The sequence below is a fragment of the Fusarium odoratissimum genome (assembly GCF_000260195.1).
Source record: "Fusarium odoratissimum NRRL 54006 unplaced genomic scaffold supercont1.7, whole genome shotgun sequence".
Taxonomy (NCBI): Eukaryota; Fungi; Ascomycota; class Sordariomycetes; order Hypocreales; family Nectriaceae; genus Fusarium; species Fusarium odoratissimum.
This window is the reverse complement of record NW_022158693.1, coordinates 967,942-980,103: the sequence shown is the minus strand read 5'-3', so window position 1 is coordinate 980,103 and position 12,162 is coordinate 967,942. Positions and strand designations below refer to the sequence as shown.

The 12,162-nt window shown below is 49.0% G+C and overlaps 2 protein-coding genes across 4 annotated transcripts; one reads left to right on the top strand and one right to left on the bottom strand.

Moving 5' to 3' along the window:
* Positions 1-851: 851 nt before the first annotated feature.
* Positions 852-6,080, bottom strand: FOIG_05615 (uncharacterized protein). 3 transcript variants are annotated; one of them, XM_031204307.1, is made up of 3 exons: positions 5,860-6,080; positions 4,984-5,156; positions 852-4,924 (listed from the first exon to the last, which is right to left on the bottom strand). In XM_031204307.1, the coding sequence occupies exons 2-3, from the start codon at positions 5,014-5,016 to the stop codon at positions 2,414-2,416; spliced, it is 2,544 nt and encodes an 847-aa protein (XP_031066136.1). In that variant the 5' UTR covers positions 5,017-5,156; positions 5,860-6,080; the 3' UTR covers positions 852-2,413. The 3 variants fall into 3 exon arrangements, with proteins under 3 accessions (XP_031066136.1, XP_031066135.1, XP_031066134.1); XM_031204306.1 differs by having other exon boundaries at positions 5,210-6,062; XM_031204305.1 differs by having other exon boundaries at positions 4,984-6,069.
* Positions 6,081-6,587: 507 nt separating this feature from the next.
* Positions 6,588-7,455, top strand: FOIG_05614 (uncharacterized protein). Its single transcript, XM_031204304.1, has one exon. It carries the CDS (start codon positions 6,915-6,917, stop codon positions 7,260-7,262), a length of 348 nt encoding a protein of 115 aa, XP_031066133.1. The 5' UTR covers positions 6,588-6,914; the 3' UTR covers positions 7,263-7,455.
* The last annotated feature ends 4,707 nt before the right edge of the window (positions 7,456-12,162 follow it).

The following is a 12,162-nucleotide window of genomic DNA, read 5'->3' as shown; positions in this document are numbered from 1 at the left end:
CAAGGGGATTAATCATTAGTTGGTAGGATTTTCTCTTTCTCTTGCGCCCACCCGACCTGGGACTTGTTAGTGACTCCAATGGCAATTAATGACTGTTTGAATAAGACTTCTTGGCTCCGCAAATCATGGAAGCAAATGCCGAAGCAAGATCTAGAGATCTGCCCAGGGTCTAATTTGAGATCCTATCATATGCTCCCCTGATGCCCACTCTTGTTGACACTTTGACGCCTGTGTAAGCGAACTGGGTCGACAGTCCAACAGCTCATTACCGCCTTTTCCTTTATCATTCATGATCAGTTGTCAAAGACTTGCAAGATGCCTAATTGTTGAGAACAATATTCGCCGCCTGGCGACATCCATATCACCAAATCTACATCGCCGACAGCAATGCGAAAGCTAGATTTAAGCACCCACAGAACTACTCCGACGCTTGTGGTGCATGAGAGCTTATCCATATTCACGATGGCCTCAGATCTAACGACCCTAGTACGTGTCCCTGGCCCGCGGGGCCATCCGCTTCGTTCCACTCCGTTGCCTCGGCGGCCCCAGAACGGGCACGACTTCCGGACGGATCCAGGTGCTGGCGATTCTTGTAAGCGGCCAATGATTATCGATGCATCGTCAGTTGCGGTGTCATTATATGGCGTTCAGTGACTCTGAACTTAAGAGCTTACATCATATAACGGTGACAGCATTGTAAAATGTCATCAAAGAAGTACGGCATTTCTATGCCAGGTAATTCAAGTGGTCGTAGACAGATAGATAGATAACCCACATCAGGATCTGAGATCACAGGCTAAGATACCTCCAGACACTATGGTTGATATTGGTCTACTGGCTGAGTTATGCATAGTAACTTTTGGCTTCCCCTTTGGAATTTCATTTGCTCTCGCTTGTTGAGGCTTCTCTAACCACACCGGAACAATATTATTAACATCGTCCTATGTACCATTTCAGGATATGCTCTCGTTTCTCATGGGTAGCCGGAAGCATGAGGCGATAGACTACAAGGATAATCACATGCCCTACCATCACCAACGATCTCAGAGAAATACCATAAATAGAATCCCAGGAGTTTACTACTAACTTAGCCACAGCCTGAATTTCTCCAATTTGAACGCTATCACTACCCTCGTCGCCACCGTGATACTGTCATGGCAACTACAAATGCGAATGACCTCGAATCTGGGGTATTGACTCAGCCATCCAACACACTAGATTCACCCATGCTACCATCCTCACCAAAAATTCGATGTCGCACCTCGCCCTGGAATGATGACGCTCCCTCATGGCTCAGATATTGGCCAAGCTAAGTTAAACTTACCCTCCCAACCCTTCAATCTCTCACTCAGCCCGCCCCTCCATCAACACTAAGTGAGGTTGTCTATGTACCATATACCAGCGGCTTAGCCAGCCCACCATCTCAACGTTCTAGCTGTGTCAGGAACAAATCGTCCAAAACCATCCGGTCATGTCTCTTTCAACACTCCTAACACTCGAACTAATCCCAAGCCTCTTTGGCCCTTCTCTGATTTAGAGCATCAGGCTAAAGCCGGCTGACCTGGTCACGTCAGCCAATAGTCTGGCTCATCTCTTGGCTTCTTCCGCGGCGGCATCATCGGAGCACAAAAGGATCATTTCCCTCCAGGGGTCGATAAGCCACGACGAGTGACCTCTGAAACGATTCTGTTAGCTTTGCAATCTGTGCACGTTCACAATAAGGATTCCAAATTCTGGGACAGTGGCAATCCATGATTATTAGGATACCACAACAGTATTACAAGAGGACAACCAGAAGCACCAAGGGCTTGAACTGATAAAGGATATCATGTATTACAACAATCTCCAATTCTCCAGCATAGTTGCCTCAGATCGCATAAGCTTCAAGCCAAGTGAAGTCTTTTTTTCTTCCAACCATACCGTAAAATCAAGAATGCATATGGGCAAATACCCTTGACCTTCCAACGCCATGTCCAGACTCCTACGTGAAAGCAAAAAAACAGTACATGTTCAATCTCATTTCGAATGAGAATAACAGGCATTCTTTAGATGAAACCCTTTCCATCTATCAGAGGCTGTTGAAAGATGAGATATCTCTAGAACAAGACCTAGAGAAACATGCAGGCTCCAGAAAGGAGAAGCAGCCATGAAAAGTAAAGATGAGTTCCTATACTCAAACAAATGCAGATGCGTCATCTGCCCAAAACGCCGCCTCGCTATGCTCCATGATATCGTTGCAAATGCCAATAAAAAGTAAAACACGAAGTGGTCGAGCTTGAGTCTTCAGACTCAGCTCAACAGAGAATCGAATCATACCGAGGAGTCCAGCATGCTCCCACAGTAGAGAGGGTATATGGGTATCATATGGGTGTCGTCTTCCAAGTCTAACTCTGCTGGTATCTCATCTTCGATTTCAGCCCAAGGTCCGACCACTATGTATAGCTTGAGCCTGAGGGGCATGGATAGGAGTGTGTGCTGTGCGCATGGCTGCACCGGATGGGACATTAGGTGTGGAATAGTCTGTCGGGCGGCTGGTAGTCCAAGTCTCTTCGCTCAAGACAGAAAGGTAGCTATTGCCGACAGTATTTCGCAAGGCCTCAATCTTCTGACGGTATATTTCACCACCGGCATCCCAATCCTGGGATTCCTTCCAAGTGGAAGCATCATCGTCAGATGAGTAAGCAGCTGGGATGTTGGTCAAGATGTTGGTGTCAACTCGTGGTACTTCAGGTGAGCTGACAACTTGCGAGTCGGTCGATAACGTGGGCGGCGACAAAACCTGGCCTCCAGGTTGCTGGGATATCCGGTAGTTTCCGTCGTTAGTCAGCGGAGACTTGGGCTGCTTGCCAGCCGGCTCCGCTACTTGAACCTCGACTGGGGTTGGGAAGGATGGGGTATCAGAAGTGGCCAAATCCACGATTCGCCTCTTTGGAGTCTTTCGCCGACGTGTTGAGCTGGTGTTGATTTCACTCATGACAGCCTTAGGCGTAGGCCGTTCCTTTCGGAGGACAGCTGGCTCTTTGGGAGGGTTGAAAATAATGGCAGGCTTGCTGACATCGACAGTAGGCACCTCAGGGACCTGTGGCTTGACGACAGGGATGGATTCGGGGATAGGGGGGCGGTCAACCAGTGATCGTCTTTCAACATAACTTGGACCACTGCCATCAATAATTACGTCGTCAGTATAGCCTGGGGCTTTGCGGAAGAGGTTAAAGATGGAGATGCGATAATCCTTGTGGGTACGAGTGAAGGGATTGCCCTCAACCCAAATCTCGTGGATGTCGGGGATACCTGTCAATCTCGCCAGTTCCATTGGGTCTACCAGACGGTTATCTCTCAAATCGAGTCTCTCAAGAGGAACCAACTTCTCAACGCCAGCAAGGCTCTGGAGCCTGTTTGCTCGAAGGTTGAGGGCTGTGATGGCAGGAAGAGGGTTGCGGGTCAAGGACTGGAGAGAATCGATCATACAGTGAGACAAGTTCAGAGCTCTAAGGGCGGTTAGGGTAGCCAGACTGTCTGGGACCTGGCTGAAGAGGTTGGAGGAAATATCCAGGGAGTAAAGTGTGTTGGAGAGGGGTGCCAGACTGTTTTGCGGAATGGAAGTCATGGAATTGTCAGCCAGACTCAAATGTCGCAAAAAGCGCCACTTTGAAGCGGGAAGGACGCCCATAGCAAGTAAGTTACCAGAGCTACCTCGAGAATGGTGATGGCCAGTCCAAGAATCGGAAAGGCTGGAATGAGAACTACCAGATCCAGATCGCCTCATGCGGTGATGGTTACCTCGAACGGGATGTGATTGCGTTCGAGAGCTGGTAGGGCGTGGAGGTGAGTTGCTCCTGGGACGAGAAGACTTATGCACAGCTTGTGGGGTGTCATCTTGCTCGTCATCCTTGCTCAAAGACTGCCTACGGCTGGTCTCTTCGATAGCATGTTCACTTGGGGTCAACGAACCGACCCGCATGTCGACGTGTGCACCAGGGGAGCTTGGAGCAGACACGGCTCGGTGAAGCTCGGGGTGAGCAATATTACGACGAGGACTGCCACTACCCGTCCAGACTGAAGTGGGTGAGGACTGGGATTTGGAGACTCGTCGACGGCGTTTGTCCATATCATCCAAAACGATGTCAATCAAGATGTCCGCGGGGTCCTCAATACCGGCACGTTTCAGAGTAAGAGAACGCAGCTGATCAGCTAGACGATCCCAGCCAAAGAATTGTCGGAAATCGATGCTGCTAACTTCGAGAGCCTGCAGGTTCTTGAAAACGTATAGGGGTACAGCCGAATCAAATGGAAACTCTTCATAACCACGAATCAGGCGGGCACGCCAATCTGGGGCCAATCTCAAGCAAGGAATCTTGGTAAAAGCAGAATAGAGGTACTTCATGTCAGCTTCCAGGGCGGCTTTTTGGCGTTCGGTCCGGGCAGCGGATATGCTGGCTCCAATGCCAAAACTCGACCACAATGCAGACATGCCCGACATGACACTTCGTATACTCGAGACAGAGTGTATTGAATCAATATCCGAGCCTTTGCTTCTCGATCGCTGGGTATTACTGAGGAAGGAAACATAGTTGGCAGAGGATGAACTGTCGTGGAGGTTTTCAAGTCGGACCTTCATAGGACCGACATTGATGCTGAGTTCTTCGAAGCGGGAGAGTAGGTAAAACAGGTGATGAGGCGTGAGTGCCAGTTTTACAGATTTGGCATTATGCGATGTGAAGTTGAGGGTTCCGAGCGACAAGGCAGCTGCGAGCGAACTCGATGTGGAAGCGGAGGTAGATGGTCGTTCGGGAAGCGAAGTGGAAGTTTGGGAGAGGAGGGTCGCTGAGCCTGTACTCTGAGATGGTTTATGACGGACTTGGCGGCGTAGTTGAAGAGCGTTGGCCAAAGCCTTCTCGTGCGTCCGAACATAGCCGGCAAGTTGCTATCATTACCTGTCAGTTAACGTGATCAACAAAAATGCCAATCATGCTGAATGCACACCTTTATGAACAGTTCTCCGTCTTCTGAATCCATAATTATTGCCCACACCACATGAAAGGGGATTCGACCCGAGAAAGATAAGGATATGTGGTTCGGAGGACGAAGGAGTGGAATCAGCGATGACGAATGGGAAAGGCACCGCTTCTATTATATCGAGGGGTTGTAATGTCGACCTATTTCACGAACGAGTTAGTGACTTGTCAGGCTTGAAAAGTTGGCCAAGTACAAAATGCAAAGCAGATGCGAAGCGAATGGAACACAATGCCAGTCTTTTCTCTCGAGTATTCGAAGTGAAACGTAGGCGAGCAGGTAGACAACTACCAGTGGCGTAAAGGAGAAATGAGGTTTGTGTTTAGCATGAAGGCCAAATGATGATTGAGCACAGCCGCGTTCTTCACTCGTCGTAGGTAGCAATGCCAGGCGTGATCACGATCGCAGTCTGGATGGTCACACGCATTTGAGAAATCGCTGGTGGCAGTAATCACGCAATGAGGCGGAAGATGACGGCTAAAGGAGCGATTATAGAATCGATTTGGCTGAAGACACAGAGTTTTGTCGCTAAATTGTAGCAAGGCACTGGAAAGCGCGGATCGATGTAGATGCAAGCGTGCAGAAGGGGCCAAACAGGTGGAAGGTTCCATGCAAATATGGATGGAGTGGTTGTTGTCTCAGGCAGTTGCAGTCGGGGTGATGCAGAGAAAGATAGGCAACCGCGACGCATTTTCATCACCGTCACGTTTTCCTCTCCATCACTGTCGCAGAACAGCAGGAGAATTCAAACGCAAAACAACGCTGAGCGAAATCAAGATGCAAATATCGGCACAATGGGAATGCGATCAAAAATAAAAAACCGGCACAGGAGCATCATGTACTCACCTCGTTTGATGTAGGAGAACCGGCCGCAAGCACAGCAGCAGCAGCAGTTGAAATGGAATTCGGCGACCCAAAAACACAGTGTGATTATTACGACTCGAGATATCCAAGTGCGAGTCCGATAACCTTCGAGGATTCGAAGGACCGACGAAATGGTCGAGGTTGTAGAGGAAGGAAGTCGACGTGAACCCAAGAAAGTAAGAGGAGAAGCAGACGAAGGGGAGTCTAGGAACTAAGTACCTTGTAAGTGTGAAGTGTGGGTGCTGCGAAGAGACCCATAGAAACTAACGACAGGGGTATCAGATGGGAATCTCGTCCTCACGACCTCGCCCGCCCACTGATTTTCGTTGCCAATTGAACGGGGCCGGGTTTTCAATTTCCATCACGACGGGAGGCTCACGCTCACCTCACCTCACAGGTTCACTCTCCGTAGCGTTGATAGCGGAGCAGATGGACATACTACGTACAGCGGGCAGCACAGCACACCCTTCCTCCACCACCCCAGGAGTCAGGACACCCTCTCGCAGGATGGGTTTGTCCTCTAACCACCCTGGTTGGTACCCTGGCTGGCTCGTACGGCGGCTGACTGGTTCAAGGGGCGCAAGTATCTTGTACATTGCGACCTCTTTGGTTGATGTGGACCATTGAGGTGGACCCTTGAATGGATCTTCTGCAACTTATCCCAGCGAGGGTCCAGGCCAGCGACGAGGGATTCACATTCAGCAAAGAATCGCCCAGTAGCAGTTCCTGAAATGTTTCCAACACGCAGCGGACTGGCACCTCAGTCTCTTGCAGATTCATAGAGGGAATGCATTCTTCACAGGCATAGTCGCAGCACGCGCTGGCAGGTGAGGTCATCAGCGATCGATTTTGTGCATTTAAGTCTAAGGATACGGCAGCGGTTGAAATGGAGAAAATAATACCGGTTACAATGACAACGACGATAACGACATCGACTAAAAAACGGCCGTGGCTTGCCTCTGCAACACCCTGCTTAGCTTCACTCGCATCAATCTTCACTCACCGTCCGTGCCTTTAGAGCCTTTCGCCTGTCTATAATGGTCTTTTCAGCCAATCCGTTCCCTGTGCCACCACATATCAACTTCATCACTTTTTTCGTCAGGGATTTTGCGTTCACTGACCTCAACTCCGCATATTCGCCTCTCTCATACTTGACAGGCTTCGTCGCCAAAGTCGGTCAAGCTGAAAGACTCATACTTATATCATGGCCGACTTCACACGCATCAAATGACAGCATGTTCAATCTTCAACAATGCGAGACTGGCCTCAAGTCTGACTCAACCCCGCCACCTTCGTATTTGGGGGTTAATGTTTTAAGAAGAGCTGAGCAAGAGATCATTGAAGCCTCCCCTCGGTACATCAGACCATCTGATACCTTACTCTAACTGAGGTTCAGGAGTGGCTGAAGAACATGGCTGGATAAGGACTGTCAGTTTGATGTTGTACTGGGCACGCCGCGAGCTCATGATATCTTGTGGTGAATGACAGAAGACAGCACGCATCACCGAGCCGCGCCGCCAAGTCTTCGGAGGTCTTAGTGGGGTTATCGTTGGTGGGGGTGCTTGGCGTTTGACCAGGATAGGGAGGACATGGCTAGAGGCAAGGGACTCGGACGAGTCACAAGCGAGAATCCGAGTGCTGCGCTTGAGATTGGTGATAACCGTTCCGCTGAAATAACCATTTCAGCGATAGTCGCAAGCCGCTTATTTCCTTTAGGGGAGGCTAGGGACGTTGCAGTGTCGGAACTCCAGTCCCTGATGGGCCCGTAGTGCTGGACCTTCATTTCCAACAGCCCGCCCGGACCAGTCCAGGCTTGAATCCCTTCAGCAGTAAACAAACCACCATGATAATATTACGACGATACAAGAGGGACACTGGCCAGTACGGTCAGTATAAGGATCGAGTACGTGCACGAGCATCAGCCACTGCCTGTGCCCAGCGTTCCATACCAAAGACCAATGTCTCACGGACCATGGTCATGGGCATTGATGACCAAGCTCATCAACACCATAATTTTGCGTTGTTTTCGTTGTTTGTTTACTTAGTGACGGGCACGCCGTCCTCCAGCACAGCTGGTGTTCATATCGGCGGCGCCCTCAAATTGACATACATAGTATTACTCGAGAAAGAGATGAGAAATCCGCAAGATGGACAGAAAGTTCGCAATACACTACTGGCGTTGCTATAACAGGAAAATGGCACATTTCGTTTTCTCTTTGCAACATGGCAGCATGGTTACTTGACAACCGAAATTTTGGGATTCCCTGCTAGTGGAGCGCCGGCATTTGATAGAGATGATGCATCGAGCATCTGGAGAAGAATGACATGCAGCGCCTGATTACACTGATTCGCATGTTTCTCTCTTGTCCGGTCGATGACGGCCCTGATGTGATACAAGACATCGCACATCATGTTAAAATATCTCCATGTCTGCCGGGCTCCTTAAGCGAAAGTCCCGATATATACAGGGCCGCTGTTGCAACAAGCAATATTGCTGGCGGATGTGACTTTTACATTACTGCTGTGAATACATACAAAGGAACAACATATCGTTCATAATAATAGTGAATATCGCAATGACTAGTCAACCGTTAAATGCTGTCAACTTCAAACACCGGAACACCACCATGATCAACCACCCACACCACCAAGCGACTCGACCCATTCCATGGCTTCATCATTTCTTGATTCAGTAGCTATCAGCAGCACCATCACACGCAACATCAATACCGAATCCACCTGCAACCCGACGCGTCACGGTCAGATGGCTGTCACGACTATCGATGGCACATCTAAGACACGGCCGTCACGCAGCACAGGTATTCGCTACCACGAGACCTCCGACTACTTTCTGGACAGTTCCCTCAATATCTTATGCTTCTACCACGCGCATCTCCGTCATGAGGTTTAAGCATGTGGGAACGAACGCTTTCTCTCTGTCAACACGGTTCCTCTTCCGCCAAAACACCCCTTGTTTCTCTTCATTTGCGTTTGATCTGTCGAGGTTATGGTCCATCATGACTAGGTATCCTCGCCTCTGTATCTCTACTGCGCCTGTGAACTTTGCGGAGCCTCTGGCCATTTCATATCCTCTTGGCGTTTTCGCTGCGGTTATGTCATACCTCCACTAAAGCTCATTAACATTATTCTATGATTGGGAGTCGAATGTCATCTTGCTTGAAGGGCGTCGAGAGTACCTGGTCGAAGTTCCACTCCCGATGTTAGGTAGCGGATACTTATGGCCTGCAGGCTGTTGAGCTAGCTCTCTTTATCCCTGCCCGTTAGTGGATGCTCATCCCGCTCCGCTGAACCATTTCAAAATGCTCAAACTCACGATGATCTTTAAACAATCTCAACACTTGCCAAGACAAATTCAAAGCTAACGAGCATCGCCGTAACTACAATAAAAGAGGTGGTCAGTGTTGTATCATCGCTACGTCGGCTTTATTCTTGTCGTATCAGTTTGCAAGAACCCTATAATACCCACAACTAAACAGGCCGATCTCGTGCATCTTCGCTGTATGTATTACTCTGTTCGGCATACCCATTACAGCTGTAGATACCCTACGATGTCAGAGACTGGAACAAATGTGGTGTTGTTGCGCAAGAAACGCAAGCCAAGTCTCTGTGGAACTGCGGCGGCATGGCTGTGTTTGCTAAGACGCCAGTAAATCCTGCGCCGCTCGTAACGCGGCCCGTAACAATAGGTACTGGTCGAATATTGAATACTAACAAGCAAAGTCGAAAGGGACTCAAACAAGACCACGAAACAGCTATGCCCATCTCGAGGCTCAGGTATCCTGACGATAGCTCTGATGAGTCTACGGCCAGAGAAAAGGTCTAGACCATTGAATTCCAAGTCAACATCAGTCTTCCTGCCCGATTCGGCAATATGTCTTGGGTGGGCATATAACGTTCGACATACAAGCCGCTGCTGCAGGAGAATATCCTTCTGCAGTCATGGTCACAGATGGTGTTTGAGCAGGATGCAGCCGTCAAATGCAGCTCAAATGGCCATGCTTGGTCATGTTTTCGAGAAGAATCGTGAAGTATCCGTACCAAGCCCCAGACTCTACATGCCGAGATCTCAATGCTTTTCGGAGATGTTCCTCTCTTTCTGGCAGGAAGCTCCAGCAACACAAACAAGGGTTCAGCGTCTAAGAGCCAGGATATCCTTATCGTGCACTGACCATGATTTTGGTGTAGCCCATCTGTATACGCTGTTGGTCCGAGTCATGTTGTCTCAAAATTGCTTTTTCCGATGATAGACATTCTTGAGGAACCGTGTTCCATACAGCCTCAGTCTGGGGAAGCAGTTTAAACCGTGAGTCAGATATAAATTTCTCATATCACATCTCATGCCACGTTCCATATTTAAGCTCTTGGACGCGGCCGAGTGGAGCTAGTGTCCTTGGAAGCAGACGAAAAAGAAGCCATTCTCGAACTTACAATGCATGGCCTTGAATTGTCTCACTCATTCCTAGGACCCAGCAGTTCACACTGGTTTCAGATTGTGTATTCTGTCACGACTCGCTCATACAAGGGATCAACAGGCGAAACAAACGGTCCATTATAGTATGAATATCGCCTGTCTCGAACTTGTTTATGTTGAACACACGCCACTACGGAGACTGGAGACGATCTACGCAGATGCTAGCGGACAGAGGATCTAGAGTGTGTGTTAGAGATCCATCATTCTTCTGGCAAATAACAGAAGTTTCTGTCCCTCCAGTGCGTCTCATCAATTAGATGGTGCTCTTTGCCATGTAATTGGATCGGCGACTTTGCACCCTCCTCTCGTCTGACTCTGCGCTACCGGCGGATATTCTAGAAATCAAGGGATGGCAGCCAACCAATGATGGAAAAGAGACCACCATGCCCAGATTGAAACAGAGAGCACATGATGCACAATCTCGCATTCCTCACTCTTGATTTGGGGTGGCAGAGTGGCAGCTCGGTCGATGACCGTGCTAAAACGATCGATATTTCTTCCTTCGCCCATCATATTCTCTCACCGCTGCTCTACCCCCACGACTTCGAGGGTCAAATGTCCATCCCCCTAGAGTTCAAAGATGACATACATGACGCCAGAAGAACGACATTTCAAATATTGCTGGTTCGCTGAGTGTGTTCTGCAGAAACCTCACGTTGATTTGGCGGCAAAGATGAGATGCATCTTCTATGTTCCTTTCATATTCCATGAGCTGCATGGGGTTGCAATTCCAGCGACATCGCTTGAATAGATGAAACCTCCGGCACATGTCATCACATCCAGCAACACACGGAGCCTCCTCTGTAAGAACGTCTGCACTATACCCCTCGATCTGGTGGGGAATTGTCCAATCTCCGTTGACGACATGCCACCTTTGCATCTCAATGGAAAGGCCCCGGCTTCAATGACGAAAGGGCCGCTGTCCACCGAATGATAGAACATTTCTTGTTGGAGATCTAGCATTTACAGAAGCAAGTAGTGGGTAAGTTAGTGATTGTACATAGAATTATCCCAGGTTCTATCTACTTAGACTACTTATCTTTTGCTTTGAGCCGCCCCGCTGGCGTGGTAGCCTGTACACATATCATGACTTTAGTCTATCTTTTTTCAGTCCCGTCAGAGGTTCAATAGGGAGGATGATTACGTGTGACCATGTTTCACCAGCGCCTGGAACAAACATCTACATGGATAGTATGACAACCTGTAACTGAAAGACAAAGAAGATGGGCGGCGAGCATGTTCCATTTAGTGCGGGTCACTGTCGTCGAAGACTACGGGGCTTTCTGATATCGAGCCAAGGCATGCCCATACATAGTTTGTGCAACGAGAGATAACCATCAACTTTTATCAAGGTTAGTTAATTCAAGTCGGTTGTCCGCGATTTATCCCGAGTTACAAAACCGAGCATCGGATATGGAGTTGCGGCATCGAAATGCTCAGTGTACCGCTTACACCACGAGAAGATGGATGGCACGGCCCTTCTGTGGCTCCTTTAGTTCACGGAATCTCATATTAGTCAAAACTGTCAGACGTTTGGTGGCGGGCACCAATGGACCCCTTCATGTAGAGGACAAAGCCTCCAAGTTGGAGTCCAGATTTGGGACTGATCTTCATCTCGACAAAAAAAAAAAAAAAGTTTCCAAGATTATCGCCCGCATCATTTAACGCGCTAAAGAACAAGGGTCCCCTCGTCTCGTTCTGCCTCTGGTGCCAGTAGTGGGACGCTTCAACCTCACCGTAACCCACATCCAAGCTGACCCAACCAGAGAGTCCTTGGCTTTATGACGTCAAGC